We start from the raw sequence: 22,229 nt of genomic DNA on the forward strand, positions 1-22,229 counted from the left end.
AGTAAGTTTTGACGTCAACGTCACTTTTCACCAAGGTGCCGCTAACAGAAGTATTCAAAATCAAAATCTCTTTATTTGCAAATGAGGTGTCTACCTCGGTGGCAAATGGTACACTAAAATACATTATTGTCAAGCACTAAATATTAAATTAACAAGAGAAGAAAATATTCCTATAATACAATATTATACAATTTATGCTAACAATGTTTTCTATTAAACACACAGCTCATCCTTAATAAATTTATATTGTTTACAAAATTCTACTTATAATATCTCCTGTACTACTTACAAATATAGTCAACTGATATACAGTATGTGGAATTACTTCAAATGATACTATACAACTGGTATAAGATTAATATTTACATTGCATTTATTTATTTATTTACCATTTTTTTTAACCCGTTCTGGATCCTAAGCAGCATAACGACCTGCTGCGTCTTAACCAGAGCCCCTGTTGCCACCACTTTTCAGAGTTCCTGAAGGGCCTTCACAGCTACCGTAGAGGTCCCAGGGCCCTCGAAGTCCCCACTGTACTTCACCCCTACAGGCAGTCCCCTACTTTGGCTGTCCAAACTCCTTAGACCAGGGGATGGATTCATTCACACACATTTTTTTAATTTACAATAACCTGCACTGGTCGAATGCCCTCTAACACTTCATTTATTTTCTCTGTTGCTGTTTATTCTCTTCTTGAATATCTGTACAGATTTTGGAAAAGGATCAAACACTACCCCTGGTAAACTGTTCCACTCCTTCACACCCTTCCCAATGAATGAAAATTTACCCCAATCGCTTCTGCTAAAATTCCTTCTAATTTTATATTTGTGGTCAGTCCTGCCGATATAATTATTTTCCAACTGAAGCCTCTCACGGATATCTCCCCATGCTTCTTCTCCTGTATAGGCTCTATATAATCCTATAAGTCTAGTTTTCTCCCTTCTCTTACTTAAAGTTTCCCACCCAAGTTCCTTTAACATTTCTGATACACTACTTTTTCTCCTGAAATCCCCTGTTACAAATCTTGCTGCTTTCCTCTGCACACTATCTATTTCTTTTATTAGGTATTCTTGGTGAGGATCCCAAACACTGTTTGCATATTCCAATAATGGACGAACCATACTCAAGTAACTTTTTTCTTTTAATTCTTTGTTGCATCCTTTAAGTAGCCTCATTATGACATGTAATGATCTGTATGCTTTCCCAACAATGTCATCAATATGACCCTTCCAGTGCAAATTACTTTCAAATCTCACACCTAAGTATTTGCACTTGCCATCTTTTGGGATAACTACCTCATCCAAAGTATATTCAAATTCAGTTTTAAAGCTCCTGTTTTTGTAAAAGTTGTAACAGTTGATTTGCCTCCATTAACCTTCATATTATTTTCTTCAACCCATTGTTGGATACTTTCAAGGTCCCTTTGTAATTCTGAACAATCCTCAATGTTGTTTATTTCTCTATAAACAATTATGTCATCTGCATACAATCTTATTTTTGATGTTATATTGTTCCCTAAATCATTTGCGTATATTAAGAAAAGTAACGGACCGATTATACTACCCTGTGCAATTCCCTTCCAAACTTTCTCTTCTTGAGATACATTATTTCCTACTTTGACTTTCTGAACCCTTGAATTTAGAAATGTTTTTATCCAACGTGTAACCCTTACGTCCAATCCTATTCCCTCCAATTTCTTTAATAATATTCCATGTTCCACTCTATCAAAGGCTTTGGAAAGATCTATGGCTATGCAATCTAACTGACCTCCTGAATCCAACTGATCTGATATGTCCTGCTGAAATTCCACCAGTTGTGCCTCACAAGAAAATTTCTTTCTAAATCCATACTGGCTCCTCATGAACCAATTGAGGAGCTAGATGCAATAACAGCGTAAGTCTACTTACGCTGTTATTGCATAAATACCGTTTTTGGATTTCTCGGTCCCTTCACTACAACCTAGTCCAGGTCTTAGTTCGCTAGGGTGCCGATAAAGGTCAGGAGCTCACTAAAACCAGTACCATGCGCTACGCTGTTATTGCATGAAGCATGCTTCACGAGCGGCACGTTCAGTTGCTGCCAGTTCTTTGGCTAGAGAAGATGTCAGCGAGCGCAAGAGAAGGTTTTGTGGATAGTGCAGACAAAAGGGTTGATGTTCTTTCACTAATGAAATACTTAAAACCTGAAAATTTTGAGTGGTGTGTGAAAGTCATGTGTGCGTAATGATTCCCTACAGTCTGCTAATGCAGCATGTGAAAGGTGAATCATCCTGATTTTGGTCAATGATGCGGTATTTAAGTATTTTAAACAAGTAAGACATACAATGTCTAAATCCTAATTATATACTTTGTGATATGTTTTTGGTTTCTTTTCATTTTTTAGTTTCGAGAATCACTTTTTAAATGAAAATAGGAATAAAAGTTTTTCAGAAAGCAATGTTTCTAATTTTGTAACATTTCAAATATTTGTTGGGGAAGGTGGGGAATTACCGTAGCCTAATACTATAGTTGGGGAGAACACTGTAACAAACCTCTCTCGGCCCTTTGCTCAATAAAGAAAAAAAAGGTGAATATTATATAACGAATAAACTTATTTTTTAACTTTCTTAGTTGACAATTATTTTAATGAATTTGTTCTTAATTTGAGTAAGTTTAGACATTTTTGAGAACTGAGGTGTGATAAACTGCCACTTTTGTTCCTCTATAGTGGGTGATCATGCTTTTCTATCTCCCTGATCAATACTCGTGTATGGCAAAATATAATATTCCTGCTCTTCATGCAATAACAACGTATAAAAGGAAATTTTAAATAACTCTGTCTTTCTTATATGCTAACAGATCAATAAAATTCTTTGGGAAATACATTTCCTGGCTGTATCAAACGTCTTTTAATGAAATTCAGGTTGATTCCTAATATTACTTTTAACTCAGAACATTTATAAACTTCAAGCTTCTGTTTCTCAAAATAACGTAAATCTACTTACGCTGTTATTGCATCCAACTCCTCAATTGTTATCATCACATATCCCTCTGATGTACTTCGATATTAAACTCTCCAGTATTTTACAAACTATACTGGTCAGGCTGATTGGTCTGTAGTTCTCTGGTTTTCTTTTATCACCCTTTCCTTTATAAATTGGTATTATTATAGATTCCTTCCATTCCTTTGGTATTACACTATTATTTATGACATAGTCAAAGAGAAATTTTAAATAAGGCACTATGTACCACCCCATTGTCTTTAATACCTCCCCAGTAATTTGATCACTTCCTGCTGCTTTCCCTTGCTGAAGCAGTTGGATTTCTCTGAAAATATCTTCGTTTGTGAATGAGAAGCTTCTTGTTTCCCTCTGTCTCTCTCCCTCTCTATCTTCTGTTTCGGTTTCCAACTCTTGACAATCATCTACTGAATCTCTAAATTCCCTACTAAATAGGTTTGCTTTCTCAGTATCTGTTAAATAGTGTTCACCCCCTTCTCCCACCATTGTAGGAATTTGGATTCCTTTTCCTTTTTGATTCCTGATATATGAATACAGCTTTTTCCATTTCCCTTTGTGGTCATTACCGTCTTGAAGTATGCCATTCATATAATTCTCTTTTGCTTCCTTTTTCACTCTATTCAGTTCCCTCATTAGCTGTTTTCTAGTTTCTCTACTCTCCCTACCCTCTTTGATTTTCCTGTTTACTATTCTACATTTTCTTTTTAATTTTCTTATTTCCCTTGTATAATAAACAGGGTCTGAGGTCATTTTACCCTTCTTAACAGGTACAAATCTCTTCTCTCCTTCCCAAATGATTCCTTTAAATTTAGCCCAAAGTGTATCCACGTTACTCCCTTCACTTATCCAACAACTGAATTGTGATTTAAGGTAAGTCCCAAATTCATCAACTTTAGTTTTTCTGTACAATTTCTTGTCTTGTGTAACCCTCTTATTAAGCCTTTTTGGTACGAGTCCTACATCCATTATTACAGCCTTATGGTCTCCTATTCCTTCAATTACCTCAGTTTTATCAACAATTTCCCATGGTTTAACCAAGAATACATCTAGTAAGTTATTGAGACGAGTCGGTTCTTGTACTACTTGTGTAAATCCTCCCTCCCAAATTAACTTATTTGCCAGTTTCTGTTCATGGGCTTCACTTGCAGCTCCATTCCATTCAACTTCAGGCAAATTTAGCTCTCCCCCAATTATTACCATATCATTATTATTGTTTTTATGAGTATAATCTATTATTTTCTCAAAGATTTCCATGTCTCTTTCCTCTCTTCCAGGCCTGTATGTTCCTATAATTCCCACCTCCTTTATATTATCACAAACTAATTTTATCCCTAATATTTCATCCCTTTCATCGGTAAACCATTCATGTGAACAGTAAGTTTCCTTCACCAGAATAAACACCCCCCTCCCTTTTTATCTCCTTGGTCTCTACGATAGACTGTGTACCCTTCTGGAAATACTTCTCTATTAGGGCCTACCCACCCCTTCTCTCAACCACGATTCCACTCCTATCACCACATCAGTCTCATAAGATTCCATCAATGTACCGAATTTTAATTGTTTATTTACTACACTCTGACAGTTTACCAAGAGCAATCTCAGACCCGCTTCCTCCCTAAAACTTGACTGTTGCAATTGGGTAACTTGAAATTCCTTACTTTCCTGAGTTTCATTTTCTAGTTGGCTGAGCCAGCTTGAAGTACAGCTGGCTCTTTCTACTAGTTTTCATGGTCAGTATTATAACTCAAGGGAGTTGCCTTTTTTTACAGCACATATCTTAAGATTAATAAAATCTAGAACAATATTTGCTATCTTTCGTTTACCTGAATTGTTTAGATGAAGGCCATGCTTTGTGTAACAGTGTCTCTCGAAACTGCTGCTATCAATTACCTGTATATTACGAAAATGTTTACAAATTTTAACCATATCTGTATTAACTTTGTCCACTTCAATGTTCACACACGAGTCTCTAATCACATCATGCCTGTGGGGCACGTTCACTACAAAAATGTTAGTGTGAGTCAGCTTACCTAGTGTACATTTAAGTTCAGAAATGACATTCTTAGCGTCGTTGTGAGCTACGTCGTTCGTCCCGCCGATGATAAGCACTGCATCGCCGCTCCCGAAGTTCCTAGTTGCTGCTTGTACGTTTTCCACAACACTGCTGATAGAAGCTGCTTGATATATTTCTCCGGTTGCTGCTATATTCTCGTCGTTAATCACTCCCGCAATTCCCCTTCCTTGGATATCACCAAACACAGCTACCTTCGCTGATTTAGGCCGAACTGGGTCTTGAATCTGAATTCTAGGCCTAAATTTTAAACTCGGCACGGCAACGGCAGCGGATCGCGATGATTTGGTTTCACGCGCGCGATCACTTTCTTCCAGAATTAAATTATTTAGGGCAGAAAACCTTTTTCTGATGTTTATTTCCGGAAATTCAGTTGTAGATTTCTTCTTAGCCGGCCATCCACGAACTACTTGACACCACGTGCTCGAGTTTGTTACTTGTACCGGTATATGGTTAGTCCCAAATTCTAGCGATCGCAGTCTTTCTTTTAATTCTTGATTTTCAACTTTAAGAGTCTCATTGTCCTTTTTTGGAATGTTTATAATTTCTAATGCACTTTTATATTCCTCATCGACTGTTTTCGGTGCTTCGTCAACGCCGTCCCCAACAACAACATTCCAAACACACTGCTCACAAATCCAGTCAATATTTTCATTAGTTTTTACGTCTCTAGGGCAATTTCCACACTTATAATGCCACCATTGATCACATGAATCACACAACATTCCATTTTTCACTAATCTTCGACATTTTCCGCACTTTTCGTCACATTTTACGGTTAATTTACTCGGAAAATAAAACACTACGTCGTCATTACCGGGCGCCATTAAAAAAAAAAAAAATCCGCTATTAGACCAGAAACTTCCAGAAGACCTGTCAGCACTAGCTAAAGAATGCCTTAACGCCACTTATTTCTACTTCAACAGGGAGTTCTACGAACAGACAGAAGGGGCCGCAATGGGGTCGCCACTCTCTCCAATAATAGCAAACATGTATATGGAACACTTCAAACAGAAAGCCTTAGCCACATCTACCCTGAAACCGAAATGTTTTCTCCGTTTTGTGGACGACACATTCGTAATCTGGCCTCACAGGAGCAATAACCTACAGCTATTTCTCGACCATCTCAACTCTGTTCACGTAAATATTTAGTTCACCATGGAAATCGAATTAAACGGAAAACTACCGTTCCGGGATGTCCTAGTAAAACGCAACACCAATGGGACTCTGAGTCACGCAGTATACAGGAAACCCACACATACAGACAGGTACCTGCATGCCACGTCTCATCATCACCCATCACAAAAGCAGGCTGTCCTAACATCACTGGTGAACAGGGCCATAGCGATATCAGACGCAGAGCACCTCAAGGAAGAGAAAGAACACCTCACGAGAACCCTCAGGAAAAATGGCTACTCGATCAATAACATCCGACGAGTCTTAAAAAAATCAGAAGAGAACAAAGAAAAGGCCACCGTAGGAGAAAACAGCGGGAAAGAAGAACTGACCCACCTGAAAACAGCGATACTGCCATGCATTAAAAACACTTCAGACAGGGTCGGCAGGATACTGGACAAATACGACATAAAAACTGTACCGGGCGGTACACCTCTACACCGTTTATTTAAAAGTTGCGCCAGTTGAAACTCCTCTTCTGGAGGAAGGTTGAACTTTATCTACCCTATTAATTCTCTACTTTCTCAGAAGATGTCACCACGTGGAAAATTTTGTGTTTTTGAACTGTGTCACTTTTGATGTGTTTTTGTTTAGCTTGAAGTAAGAAGTGTGAACTTTCTCTTCTAGAGGACACTACTGAAGATCAACAATAGTGCAACCTAGTGCGGAGTCAAAGAACTATTTTGTTGAAGAAATTTTTATTTCAAATGTTTGTTCTTTGCTAAATTTCTTTCTGTTATTGTTTAAGTTGGCTGTATACCCCTCTCTTTCCCCTTGTTTTGCATGTAGCCAATCCCGAATTTCTTAAATTAATTTCTATCCAATCAGAGGTATCTTCCCCCAACTTGAATCGATTGCGGGGTCCTAGCCAATAAAATAATTGTGGGCGGGTGTTTTCATTCCCCTAACGCCTAGAACCTTCCACGAGAGGTTATAAACTGCTGATTTTTGGGTCTCCGGGCCACTTCTGTTCCATCTTTCAGTGTATTAAGTACATCGCAGGAGGCGGGTAGCGCCTCTTTCTTCTGCAGCGGTCAACAATAAGGTAATGGCCGATCAATAAATTCTTTCTTTTCTTGCTCAGCAGTTTAACTCTCGGGGCGGGTGCGAAGCGTTTTACCATGTAACCTTTTCCTAAAATGTAACTACTCTTTTCTTCGATTCTCTTGTAAAGCTACATTCTGGGATAGAGAGTGCTAACCCTCTCGAGCTCCCACTCATATTGTTTTGAGGTGAACTTATTTTCCTCAACCTATTCTTCGATAATGTAAAACAAATTGTTCTTTTCTAAGTCACCTCTGTAGTATGGGATTAGCCCTTGCATCAGTGGCCTAAGAGCCAAAGTAGGTCTTAAAATCAAAGTGTATTAGGAGTGCAAGTTCGCCTCCTCTCAAATTGTTTTAGAGGTCATTTAATTAACCTGCTTTTCATTTAATAGACCTCAGTAGATTGGGTATTTTACCCCTGGGTTTATGTCCGTTGACGGACAACTTGAAGGTGGAGTTTGGTGTGGCCTGGGAAAGGCTTAAATGAAAGAGCGAGTGGCTCTTTTGGAAACGGAGTGTTGTGTGCCTCGAGGAGGCTTTACTGTGTAATTTGGAGCAAGTGCTCCAGGGTTTGATTGGGGTCTTCTGCCCCTTTGTTAAAATTTGTATATCGGAAAGTTGGGCTAGTTGCTCAAAAATTGTGAACTCAGGGCTCGAAGCCCAAACTCTGTAACCCCTGCAATTGTACATTTCAAATTGTGTTTCGGCTACTAAGTACCTGTTCTTTGTTATTACTTAATATTGAAAAGAAAATATAACCTTGTTAAATTTTACGTTAACTTTGATTCCGTAGTTTGAGACCCATTCACGCCCGCACCTTCTTACACCTCTACCTACCATCAAAACGCGGTAACAAGTGGTAGCAGAGCGTGGTTGAATGGGTCTCAATTTAGCCCCTTTTGACGGCTAAACACTGTTTTGATCCGAACTCTAACCATTTTCTCAGTTGCTGGAAATTTTTTATTGAGGTTGTTCAAAATTTTTCCGTCATCATGCCCGGCCCTCGCGATGTTCTCCTCCTTAACTATTTGCGCAAAGAGGAGTTGATCTACGAATTAACTATTAGAAACGTGCAATCTGGAGGCACGGTTGCTATCGACACTAACAAACTTAGAGAGTCCCTTGATTTGCCCATTTCCATCCCCAATTTGGGAGAGAAAGAAATTGATGACTCTCTTTCCACGATCGTCGAGAATATTTCTGGGCTAGCATCTGTAGTTAGTTTTTTTGATGAAAATGATCCGTCTCCTAATCAAATTAAGCGTGTGCAAGGCAGACTATATCACTTTTCAAATAGAGTTAATGATCTGTTGTCTCTAAAGGTGAATGACGTTCAGAGGAAGGAAGCTAATACGCTCCTTGAAACTATTTCTGAATTGTCTAGTAAAGTCACTCAATTGTTAACTGGGGAAGTTCCTCCCAAATCTGATCAGCCCACCATAGTGAATGCAGGTAGTGAGGAAGCGCCTCCCAAGGGAGAAGTCAATAGGATAACCGTTGCTGCTCAAACTATCCCGGCCCCATTGGACACCGAATCTGAATGCCGTGCATCGTTGAGTAACATCCGTTCTGAATTAACTTCCTTACCATTGAAACCTTTACCTACTATGTCACCCGGGTTTAGCAGCTTGCCTCATCCATTGGCAATGTTGCTCAGAGGTATTTCTAAGTTTTCTGTTAACACCACCAGTGATGTAATTTCATTTTTAAGATTTCTAGTTGAATTTCAGGATCACGCCCTTGTGTTTTCTCTTTCCCCTTGTCAAATTTTGCAAATTATCTATCCTTATGCTATTGGTGTTCTCTCAGATAAAATAGTAAGAGCTATTGCTGAACAGTCATCTATTGAAGATTTTCACGCACACTTGCTTGCAAATTTCATTCCTGCCCGCGCGAGGTCATCTCTGATTCAGAAATACTATTATCGGGTACAGCGCTTGGATGAAAACTTGGCTGATTTCATACAGGACATTAAGTTTTATACTAGGGTGTTTGCTCTCCACTTCCCTGAGGATCAGATCGTGCAAGCTATTGTTGAAGGGATCTCACCACCCTACAGGTCATATTTGTGTTTCGCGGCATGCCCGCAAACTTTCTCGGAACTTGAAGCATTGGCCGTCTCAGCGGAAGGAGTTAGATACGCCGATTCCTTGCGTGTCGCGAAAGAACCCCCGCCTTCCTTTAGTAACACTCGGCCTCCACCTCGCCGATCAGTCACCCCTCGTAAATGTTATGCTTGCGGGTCGCCTGACCATCTGCGCAATAAGTGTCCTCTGATCAAGTCTAGTAGGGCAAATAATGGAGCTGGTTCATCACAGGGCTGTTTTAAATGTGGGGCTTTCTCACATATCGCCAAGAATTGTCCCAATTCGAATAGCACCCCCTCCTGCTCAACTTCTGGGGTAACTTCCAACAACAGTCAAAAGTGACTAGTGGCTTCGGCTGAGTCAACTAATCCATCTTCCCAAGGCTCAGCCCCTGGCAAAAAGGTCGAGAATTCAGGGAACGATAAGTCTTCGAATACATCTTTTGAATGCCCCAAAGAGTGTCTTAGGATTGCGGCGGATATCCCCGCACCTGTTCCTTTTCTTAAGATTGAGATAAATAACGAACCTATAACAGCTCTATTAGATTCAGGCAGTGTTTGTTCCATTATTTCGGCTGAATGGTACTCCAAATTGAAATCTGTTTGTAAACTACCTGTTTATGACTCTTCTCCTGTTAAATATGTTTCGGCTAATACATCTCCATTAGAAATTCTAGGTTCTTTACTGGTCAAAATTCGTATTTTTAAGTTTACATGGAAAATCAAACTGTTTGTGGCTAAGCACTTGTCTTGCCCCATCATACTGGGAGCGGACTTTATTTCTCACACTGGTCTTGTGCTCGATCTCCAGTCTAGGTCGTGCACATTCAAATTTGCTTCTAGTTGTAAAATCCCACTATTAACGTGTAATTCTGTGTCATGTTTCTCTATTTCGCCTACCCAGGATGAGATGTTGTTAGACCTTAGACATCTACCTGAGGAGCAGGCTAATAGTATTCGTAAATTATGTCAGTCATTTCCAGAGGTATTCACTGATACTCTCGGTGTTACTGATCTTATTGAATACAAAATTGAGGTCACGGATTCCATTCCTGTCCGTTTTCCACCTTATAGGCTATCTCCACCTAAAATGAAGGCTCTGAAAGAAATCATCGATCAGATGTTGAAGGATGGTATTATTAGGCCCTCTAAGTCGGCGTATTCATCGCCTATTTTTCTAGTACCGAAACCCCAAGGAGGCTTCAGGCCTGTCATTGATTACAGGGCTCTCAATCGGAAGGTGGTGTTGCAATCTGTGCCCCTTCCTGACCTTCATTCTTGTTTTTCATGGTTTCGTAAGGCCAAGTTCTTCACTATCTTGGACTTGAATCAGGCCTATAATCAAATTCCCCTTGCCGAAGAGTCTAAACACCTTACAGCGTTTGCCACGGACTGGAATTTATACGAATACAACCGCGTGCCTTTCGGGCTCCCCACGGGGGCAGCTGTGCTCACTAGGCTACTAGATAGGGTCTTCTCCGACATCAAATTTGAATACTTATATCACTACTTGGATGATGTCGTCGTGTTTTCGGAGACCTTCGAAGAACATCTAGATCATCTGCGAGAAGTTCTGAATCGCCTTCGTAAGGCTGGGTTAACTGTTAAGTTGTCCAAGGTTGCCTTTGCTAAGCCCTCTATGTCTTTCCTAGGGCATATTGTGTCACCTGATGGTGTAGCAGTCGATCATTCTAGAACACAGGCCATCCGTGATTTTAAACCTCCCAAGGACATTAAAGGCATCGCCAGGTTTATTGGTATGGTGAATTTCTTCAGAAAGTTCATTCCTAACTTTGCTAATAGAGCGGCGCCCTTAAACCTTCTTCGTAGGAAAGGCATCAAATTCGAGTGGGGACCTTCTCAACAAGCCGCTTTTGAAGATCTGAAATTAGCTCTCTGTAATGCCCCTGTCCTTGCTATGCCTGATTTCTCAAAGAAATTCATCGTCCAAACGGACGCGTCGTCGTCAGCTGTAGCTGCAGTCCTTCTTCAAGAGACTGAACTAGGGAGGCGACCCATCGCCTATGCCTCTAGGACTTTGTCGGCTCAAGAAGCCAAGTATTCCATCTATGAGCTCGAAGGTTTGGCAGTCTTATTCGCCTTAGAGAAGTTCCGTCTCTATCTGGAACATGTCAAATTCGACCTGGAAACAGATAATCAAGCCTTAAGCTGGGTCTTAGGTAGGCCGCGTCGTACTGGTCGTATAGCCCGTTGGGCCATTCGTATTTCTGCCTTCCAATTCGATGTCAGGCATATCAGAGGTACTGAAAATGTTGTTGCTGATGGACTCAGCCGTATGTTTTCAAATGAGGTCGAGACCCACGAACCGGTCGACAGTTCATCTCCTTCCGAGTCCATACTATCCAAGGTTAATGCCATCCTAACAGATGCTCCCATGCTTTTTAGAGATATTGAGAAATACCAACGTGAAGATCCGACGCTGGCTCCGATAATGGAAACCCTTTCTTCTGGGGAACAGGTTGTCCCTTATGTTCTGAGGAATGGTGTTCTATGTTGCCCATCGAGGCATGATAAGATGATGAAAGTTGTCGTTCCAGCCGTTCTGGTACCTATGATCTTCAAGTATTATCATGAGACCCCATTAGGAGGGCATCTTGGAATCTTTAAAACCCGTGAAAAGATTCGTGAGATGTTCATCTGGAAAGGTATGGACGGTGAAATCCGTGAACTTGTAAAAGCTTGTAAATCATGTTTGCTGAGTAAACCCACCATGTCCACCAAGGTAGGCCTTTTGTCTTCGCATCAAGCGTCGCGCCCCATGGAACGCCTGTATATTGATTATGTAGGACCCTTCCCCCAGTCAAAGGGTAATGCCAACAAGTTCATCTTTGTATGTGTAGATGGTTTTACCAGATTTTCTTGGTTATTTCCGACTAAGCTGGCTACTGCTCAGTCCACCATTACCTGTCTAAATTCCATTTTTGCTTCTTTTGGTCCGTGCCAATATATTGTATCTGATAATGCTAAGGCGTTCACATCAAATCTTTTTCGTAAATTCTGTTTTGACTTGTCCATCTCTCATGTAACTACTTCTGCTTATTACCCTCAACCATCTCTGGCTGAACGGGTTAACCGTAATCTCAGGTCTGCACTTATTGCCTATCATCATGAAGATCATTCCAGGTGGGACATGTCCCTGCATTGGATAGCTTTTGCTTTGAATTCGGCGGTTCATGAATCTCACAAGTTTACTCCAGCTTCTTTGATGTTCAAGTTTGTTCCCAACTCGCCGCTCTCTAACCTCTGGTCTCTGAATGACATTCTACCCGAGACAATAGATCCGGATAACATTAAAGATCTTTGGAAGAAGGCTAAAGCCAATCTTAAAGTGTCTCATGAAAAGGTTAGGGAAAGGTATGATCGTGGACGGAGATCCACCCCTTTGAAGGTAGGTGACCAGGTTATGGTCAAAAATTTTGTTCCCGCGGGCAAGCTTGCCCCCAGATTCCATGGGCCATGCATCATTCTCGATTTTCTCACACCGGTTACATTGTTAGTAAGCAATCCAGCCACCGAGAGGATATTTAGGGTTCACCTGTCCCAGGTGAAACCGGTGTAAATTTTGTGTCAACTTGCTTCATATAATTTGATAGGAATATGATGGTTATATTTTTTTTTGAGTTCCACTTTTAAGGCATTCTGCTCCTTCTATTTTATTTTATATGTAAGCATTTCTTGTAAACCTCCCCCGATTGTTAAACTGCCATCCTGTCCTTGTCACGGCCATTACCACGCTCCCGTCTCCTGCTCCACTAAATACAGTGGCTGGCTTAGATGAAATGCCATGGATATCGCCACGCCGCTGGCCCCTCAATCTACATGCCTGTGCCCTCAAAAAAAAGATGATGGTCCAACACAATTTTGCCGCCGAGCTTTTATGTTTCAGTGCCCCCGCAGCCGCGCAGCGCCGTGCAGCAACTGGGGAGGGGGATGGGCCCCCTCCTCTCCAGCGAGGACGACATGTGTACGGCGAGCCGGAGCTCTCCTCCCGGCCAAGGCTGATGTGCGGCGCACGACCTGCTACTGGCCCGCAGCCTGTATATGTTCACCGCGGGCGCGGCGTATTTCAACACCTCTGCTCCCCTCATAGTGCGGGCGAGCGGTATCTCAGGGTACTTGAGGGGTCCGAGCGGCCTCCTTTGGACGCAAGCTGCAACGGCCGGTCTGGCCATCCAACTTAATCTACATCAACTACATGGACAGTCACCATAAGCAATAATTACACTTGGGAATTCAACATCAATATTTGGTGGACATTGCAAAATTTTCTTCACTTTTAAGTAGTAAAAGTTTATCTTCAGAAATTCAAATTCTACAAACATAAAGACTTTCATTCACCTGCAACAACAACATTTTGAAACTGAATTAAGAAATCTTGTAAATGCTCCTGCTATCTATCTTCATATCAACATCATTACTTGGACTTTGTTTCAAACTGATCTCATGCGTCACCCCTGGAGGAACTTTTGGGGGGGGAGGTCTGTACCGGGCGGTACACCTCTACACCGTTTATTTAAAAGTTGCGCCAGTTGAAACTCCTCTTCTGGAGGAAGGTTGAACTTTATCTACCCTATTAATTCTCTACTTTCTCAGAAGATGTCACCACGTGGAAAATTTTGTGTTTTTGAACTGTGTCACTTTTGATGTGTTTTTGTTTAGCTTGAAGTAAGAAGTGTGAACTTTCTCTTCTAGAGGACACTACTGAAGATCAACAATAGTGCAACCTAGTGCGGAGTCAAAGAACTATTTTGTTGAAGAAATTTTTATTTCAAATGTTTGTTCTTTGCTAAATTTCTTTCTGTTATTGTTTAAGTTGGCTGTATACCCCTCTCTTTCCCCTTGTTTTGCATGTAGCCAATCCCGAATTTCTTAAATTAATTTCTATCCAATCAGAGGTATCTTCCCCCAACTTGAATCGATTGCGGGGTCCTAGCCAATAAAATAATTGTGGGCGGGTGTTTTCATTCCCCTAACGCCTAGAACCTTCCACGAGAGGTTATAAACTGCTGATTTTTGGGTCTCCGGGCCACTTCTGTTCCATCTTTCAGTGTATTAAGTACATCGCAGGAGGCGGGTAGCGCCTCTTTCTTCTGCAGCGGTCAACAATAAGGTAATGGCCGATTAATAAATTCTTTCTTTTCTTGCTCAGCAGTTTAACTCTCGGGGCGGGTGCGAAGCGTTTTACCATGTAACCTTTTCCTAAAATGTAACTACTCTTTTCTTCGATTCTCTTGTAAAGCTACATTCTGGGATAGAGAGTGCTAACCCTCTCGAGCTCCCACTCATATTGTTTTGAGGTGAACTTATTTTCCTCAACCTATTCTTCGATAATGTAAAACAAATTGTTCTTTTCTAAGTCACCTCTGTAGTATGGGATTAGCCCTTGCATCAGTGGCCTAAGAGCCAAAGTAGGTCTTAAAATCAAAGTGTATTAGGAGTGCAAGTTCGCCTCCTCTCAAATTGTTTTAGAGGTCATTTAATTAACCTGCTTTTCATTTAATAGACCTCAGTAGATTGGGTATTTTACCCCTGGGTTTATGTCCGTTGACGGACAACTTGAAGGTGGAGTTTGGTGTGGCCTGGGAAAGGCTTAAATGAAAGAGCGAGTGGCTCTTTTGGAAACGGAGTGTTGTGTGCCTCGAGGAGGCTTTACTGTGTAATTTGGAGCAAGTCCTCCAGGGTTTGATTGGGGTCTTCTGCCCCTTTGTTAAAATTTGTATATCGGAAAGTTGGGCTAGTTGCTCAAAAATTGTGAACTCAGGGCTCGAAGCCCAAACTCTGTAACCCCTGCAATTGTACATTTCAAATTGTGTTTCGGCTACTAAGTACCTGTTCTTTGTTATTACTTAATATTGAAAAGAAAATATAACCTTGTTAAATTTTACGTTAACTTTGATTCCGTAGTTTGAGACCCATTCACGCCCGCACCTTCTTACACCTCTACCTACCATCAAAACGCGGTAACAAAAACCATCTATAAACTTCACCGGAAGCTAGTCCGTTATCTTCCACCAGTAAAAGACACAGTAGAATTACAGGCTCCTGGAGTATATCACATTGAATGTAGCTGCGGAGCTTGTTATATTGGTGAAACAAAACGTCTGATCTCCATCCGCCTCAAAGAACATATCCGTCACACCAAGAACCAAAACATAGATATTTCAGTGGTAGCCAAGCATTCCTACGAAACAAGGCACGGAATACCATTTGACCAGACCAAGATCCTAGCAGCTATCCCGTGGAATCTGGAAAGGAAAATCCGCGAGGCTATCGAAATCAAGAAACATCCGAACAATATAAATTTAGAAGAAGGATATTAACAGCGCGGGTAAGCCCCCACTACCTGTCTGTGACACATAACTTCCAGAATGCTCACGAGACAGCCAGGGCTTATGTCAGGCAGAAAGGCTAGGATATAAAAGCCCAAGGTCAGGGCCACTCTAGTATGATTGCTGCCTGGGAGACTGATTACCACTGATCGAGTAGGGGTATTTCAGTCGCCTTGACAAAGAATACTGCAATGTATTTGAAACGTCGGCAAACTGTACGTGATGTACAGACTACAACAACATGGTTCAACCCGAAAAATAAACTAAATGAATCTTCATATTCGATCTGTATTGACACTGTTTTAGGAAAATAAGAGGCAAAACATCCACCATTCAATACAATGTTAAAATGAAATGACTTTAAATTACACCATTTCATGTTTGTGGTACCAGTTTCGACTATCACTTGAGGTCATCCTCAGCCGTACAATTTAAAATCGTCCAGTGCTGTTAAAATTGTGTACAATACATTTTAAAATACACTTAAAGAATAACAATAAACTTACAAGACATCAATACGCTTTAAAAGTTGAGCAAGTCAGATTAAAAACTTTATCGAGTTTTCGAAAGAGTGCGAACTTGTTGCAAACGAGTTCAACAAGTTTTAGATATCATATGAAACACATCCAGGTCCACATTTGCTGACTGTGTATGGATCAAGCTTTGTTGTTGAGGTTCCGAGGTTCCATTCTAACATAATTTTCCTGCCTTAGATTAATATTTAAAAATGAAGAAAGTTGGTGAAATAACTCCTGATTCTTTATGTCTATGAATAATAATAATAATAAGAAGAAGAAGAATATATCCAATGAATTACTATTGTCTTTATCCTGGGATTATTGGTTGAGAGGGATGTCAATGTTGTTAGAAGATCGAATGGGTCCAAACATATGCTCCTGACCATGTCAATTTGAATCGAGGTTTAAGTTTCTGCAAAAAGAAAGAAAATAGTGTATGTGATGACTATTGTGTGAAGAGAAAAGGTAATATAAGAAAGTTTGTATGAGACATACCCCTCCATTCGTTGTTCTGAGTATGTCTTGTGTTTTGGAAACCTGTTTAGTTACTGGACTCAGGTCAGAGCGGAACTACCGGCTGAACTCATAATTGAGGGGAGGGGAGGAATGTTAACAGGTGCTGACGGAGAATGTAGGGCTAATGCTGTGCTTGCTGTAATGTATACAATGTAATGTTGTAATGTATAGTCATTTTTTTTAGTATTGCATTGAATGGTGGATGATTTCCCTCTTACTCTCCTATGCTATAATCCTTTAGTACCGATACTGTCTCATACATATTAAGCATAGTGCACAATTTCCATGCTCTTTAAAGTAATATCTACCTTGCCAGGAATTGTTGAATTTTCGACACGCGCTATCAAATTTTCTGTGTTCCGTATGCGATATGATTCACTCAGGCACACATGTTAACATAAAATCAAGTTCTCAACTACAATCATTGGAACAAAACAGAAACCAGGGCAAGAAAGAACTGAAATTCCACGGAATTTATAAATGTATGTTACATCTGACCTTGAGGAATGTAGTTTTGAACTGCTAGGAATTGTTGTCAAAGTTGCTGAGGTGATCGGCCGTAAGATAACCACACAATACTGCAGCATGGTGTCAGCTAAATAACTAGCCTGGCCCATGCAATCATAAATGCAGATAGGTGAGGGAGCCAGGAAGAAAGCTCTTGAACTGGATAACTTCATGTAACACCGTACTTCACATCTCACAGCATGCGTGCAGACAAAAGTAATATAAATTGAGAACTGTAAACTAGAGTGAATCTGATAAAAAATTGGAATTTTTAAAAAATATTTATTTCACTGCAGTTCCATCACAATTTCAAATTTTTACTATTTAACTTTGATGATGTAAGATCCAATAATTAATTTATATTTTGTTCATAGTTTCTCCTATTATTTAAATTTAATTATTCAACTGTTTCACTTCACTGGGTGGGGTGAATCTATTCACTATTTGGAGTTTTTTAAATATGTTAAGTATTTAAAACAATGTATGAAATTTTATTTCAATCTTAATTTGTAAAAGTACTGCAATCAACTTAATTCTATCAATAGTCTTATACAATACATTTGAAATGAATGATTCCCCAGAAAAAGATTAAAAAATACTGTCAACATTAAGGATGATTTGATGAATATCATAATCATTTATGGCATTAAATATATATGTGTATATATATATATCACGCCTTCTACCTCCATATTACCTAACTATGATATAGAGGAGCGTGAGGAAAATTAAAATGAAGGGATCGACCGAGTTGGCCATGTGGTTAGGATGGCATAGCTATGAGCTCGCATTCGGGAAATGGTAGGTTCGAATTTCAACTGTCGGCAGCCCCGAAGATGGTTTTCTGTGGCTTCCCATTTTTGTACCAGGCAAATGCTGGGGCTGTACCTTAATTAAGGCCATGACTGCTTTTTTCCAAATTCTAGCCCTTCTCCATACTGTACTTGCATCACTGAAAACCTTTGATGCGGTAGTGCAATGTTAAATCACTTGCGAAAAAAAGGAAATGAACGTGCAGACTAGGAAGAGGAAAAAGAGAGTGCAGAATTTGAAGTAAATTATCTCACCATTGTAAAATTTCGTACAAAAAGAGAGAGATTTTATTGGCAACATTGAATTTGAAGCATATGAAATTACATTTTTGAGAAAGGAAGTTGTTGATAGTAATGTTTACATTGTCTTTCTGGAAAATGAACCTTAGGCAGGAAAAACACAAATTATTCAAAAGATTGTACTAGGATATTGGTTTTTCTAGTTCATCCCAGAGCCTTCTTATAAACGTCCATGATCGAATTCACTCTGCAAAATTGCGATATTATAATTAGATACGGAGGGTGTCAAATTTGTGCTAACTATGGACATTAGTATTTAAGATGCTGGTATGAGAGTGAAAATATCACAACTTAACAACTCTGCAACTGAGCTACTTGTGTAACTGAAGCTATCTGACTGATGTCTCTACTTCACAAGAGTGGCAGCACGCTCGAGAAACATTGCCGACATTGACCATTGTTGGTACTGTACGCTAAGTAGACCAGTCTGTCTAGAACTCTGCTTTGTTATAGTGCTGTGCCAACATTTACTGTTGTTGAAAAATACATAAATGATTGGACTCTCATCACCTGATGGGAATCATCTCATTTTAAGGTACACTTAGTTATTAGAATGCTATCTACGGGCCAGGTAGAATGACATGGTGAGCCGTACCTGGTATGCGAGCCATAGTTTGGACTTCTCTAGCTTCTCCTATTGTCCTTGATGGTAATTTTTAATTCAGTATTGTACTTGACACACACACACTTCTTCAAGTTCTGAGGTACTGCATTAGAAATAAATTTATGTTCAAGTTGAAAATATTTTTGTGTAAATGAATGTAATTTTTTAGAAGTTAATTAATGATTTTTTTTTCAGCTGTCATCTATTGTTGACGCGAATGAAGAAGAGCAGTTCAAGGCTGCCCTGGCAGCCTCGATTGTTGATGTTAAGTCACGCTTTGAAAATGGAGTTGGACCCATTCACCTGAATGGGCTCTCTGGAGGCTGTTCCTCCAAATCAGAATCAAAAAATGGAACCAAAAAGAAAGTACCTGTTAATGAACCTATAATTCCTCCATTTGCAACATCATTGTCCAATGGCCAAGTTCCACCACATTGCTCAAGTGATGACTCTGAATTTGACTACAGTTGGAGGGAGTTCCTAGGTGACAATGAAGGTAAAGCATGAAACTACCATACTTCATTTAGAACATATATAGATGCATATTGAAAGTAAGGATTTTAGTCTGCATTATCCATATGTGGTACTGAAATGGTTCCACAAATGCTTTATTAATTACAATATCTGGGGTGCGCCATAGAATGTACTTTATGGCAAGTCACTTCAGATATGCAACACTGTAATATCTAGAAATCTGTATGAAATTTGGTGGTATAAAACTCCTGGATAAATACATATGTAGTATATGACTGAAGAGAAAATTTTACATATTGCTAAAATACTCTGCGTTACAAAAAATTTGGAGCTCCCAGAAGGGGAGCAGGAAACAAAACTAAATTTCACTTGTTGACAGGGTATGTGATAATTCAGTTATTACAAAATCGAGTGTAATTTACAAAGAACTTGGCAGTACGAGCCCACTTATCAGTATGATGTTTCACCTTCTCTGGCTGGGTTGCATGCACTGATTTTGTTGGGTAGTTTGACATAAAGCTGGTTTATCCTCTCCTGAGGCTTAGCTGACACAACTGTTGTAAGTCGTCCTTGATTTGCTGGATACTGGCACTGGGACGGAGCTGATATCTAAGCTGGTCCCATACATGTTCTATCATGGACAGATCTGGAGATCTTGCTGGCCACGGGAAAACCTCAACATCACGAAAATAGTTCATAGAGACACATGCCGTGTGTGGACAAGCATTGTCCTGTTTGAAAATGGCACCGTGATACTGTCGCTTGAGAGGTAACACTTGAGGACTCGGTATGTACGTGACGTACCATTGTGCTGTCGGAGTTCCGTCAACCACTATCGGCCGTGATCTTAAATCATACCCAATGGCTTCCCACACCATGACACAGGAGTAACATTGCTGTACCTGTCCAAAACTTTGTAAGAATGGGACCTCTCCGCGCAGGTCGCCTCTATACTCGCAAATGATGGTCGTCAGGGTAGTGCAGAACTGCGATTTGTCACTGAACACAATGCAGCACCATTCATCAGCAGTCATTGCTTCCCGGTCATGGCACTACTCCAAACGCAGCTGTTTGTGTTGTGGTATGTTTTGGGTAGCCTGCGCATGGGACAGTAATTCCGTAGTTCAACTGCTGCTGGTCTCTCGCCAATGGTGCTGGATGACACAGAATGCTGAGGGATTCCATTACTTGTTGCTCGGATGGCAGGCACAAATGTGAAGCGGTTACAGTGTGCATGGTGCACAATAAGGCGATCCTCCCTTGTGGTGGTTTGACGTGGTCAACCGGAACCTTGACGAGGAGAACAACTGCCCTCATATTCCCATGCAGTTCAACATCGGGCCACTGTCACATCCGAATGCCCCACAAATTTGGATATTGCACGATTTGACCAACCGGCCAAATGGAGACCCACAATGAGGTCCCTTTCAAACTCTTGTCAGGTGCTGATAACGCATATCTCACACGAGTACGCAACATCTCCCTGTCCTTCACAATGATCACTAAGTATATGACTCTGCTCATACCCCTTATATATCCTAACAGGCCTGATAACAACACTAAACATGAACAAAAAATAGTGCACTCTGGTGGCCATTCTACCCGTCATAGAGAATTGCAGTTCTGATCATTCTGATCATTTACTTTCCCGCCATTGGTGTGTACATGTACAAAGGTACATTGAAATCTGTCCATTTCTTGTGGGTGCTTCAGTTTTGTCGTTAGGCAGTGTACAAGAGAGTTTGAATGAGAGATTCTAATTACAAACAAAGTGAATTGTGAAAAAATTAAGAAAAATGTTGTAACTGTACAAATGTTTTTAAAAGTGCGGTGCCCGTACGTCGAGCTTCTAAATAAATTAATTCATTAGTTAATTAAAAATTTGAGGATGGACATAGATTAAAAATTTGAGGATGGACATAGATATGCAAAAAAATGCCATAATTAACACGTTCACCCTCGGCTCCCACCATAGGTATTTAATCATCCAGCCCAGTGGTTTTTACATGCCACCCTGACTCCCTAAGTAACATGTAACACAGGGATTTAACTTAGTATCACTTCTCCACTATAAACCCTAAAAATATGAAATTTGTACACACCCTTACAAGATCTAGTAAGATTTTTTTTTACTTGCCATGACTTTTCATTTCATAACTTAGTGCATTTCAATTCCAACCGTGCATTTTAGAGACCTTGTGACTGGCACGTGTTTATTTAGATCACACATTCCACAGTACGGGAAATCACCCCAAGCTGTAGTAAAAATTTCATGTGCCTGCTCTCTATTGGCAAATTTATTTTATTTCTTATGGTGTATACAGGGTACAGAGAAAAAATATATATAATATACACTTAAAACTATATACACTTAAAGTAGATAGAACAACAATCGGACAGAGGATCAGTGGATGGTAATATAACTTTAAATTTAATGTCCAGAAAATTTAGCCAATTCACTGCCTCTTCACTTGCTGCATGAAGTTCGTGGTATCCTCCCTGGAAGCTCCGAAGTGGGCACATCATTACAACATGGTGGACTGTCTGAGCCACGTCACCGCAGTCACACTGAGGGCTGGAAATATTTCCCCACTTGTGGAGCTAGAAGTTGCATCTTCCAAGACCGGTCCGCACTCTGTTCAACGAAGCCCAGATTCTTCTTGGCAAGTTGAACCCAGCAAGTTTCCCACAAGGGTCAGATATCAACCCTAGCTAGTCAGGGTTTGAAGCAGCCCACTCTTCCCTCCAGGCATTATTCATGTTGTACTGTG

General features: G+C 40.3%; 1 protein-coding gene across 2 annotated transcripts in view; it reads left to right on the top strand.

Annotated features, from left to right (window-relative positions):
* LOC136863060 (UBX domain-containing protein 7) overlaps window positions 1-22,229 on the top strand; it is a 463,333-nt gene that overhangs the window by 307,720 nt on the left and 133,384 nt on the right. For both annotated transcript variants that reach the window (XM_067139389.2, XM_067139390.2), the window contains one exon: window positions 19,180-19,480. In XM_067139389.2, coding sequence (XP_066995490.1) covers window positions 19,180-19,480 — 301 coding nt within the window. The remainder of the gene's footprint in view (window positions 1-19,179; window positions 19,481-22,229) is intronic.

The sequence above is a fragment of the Anabrus simplex genome, chromosome 2 (assembly GCF_040414725.1).
Source record: "Anabrus simplex isolate iqAnaSimp1 chromosome 2, ASM4041472v1, whole genome shotgun sequence".
Classification (NCBI taxonomy): Eukaryota; Metazoa; Arthropoda; class Insecta; order Orthoptera; family Tettigoniidae; genus Anabrus; species Anabrus simplex.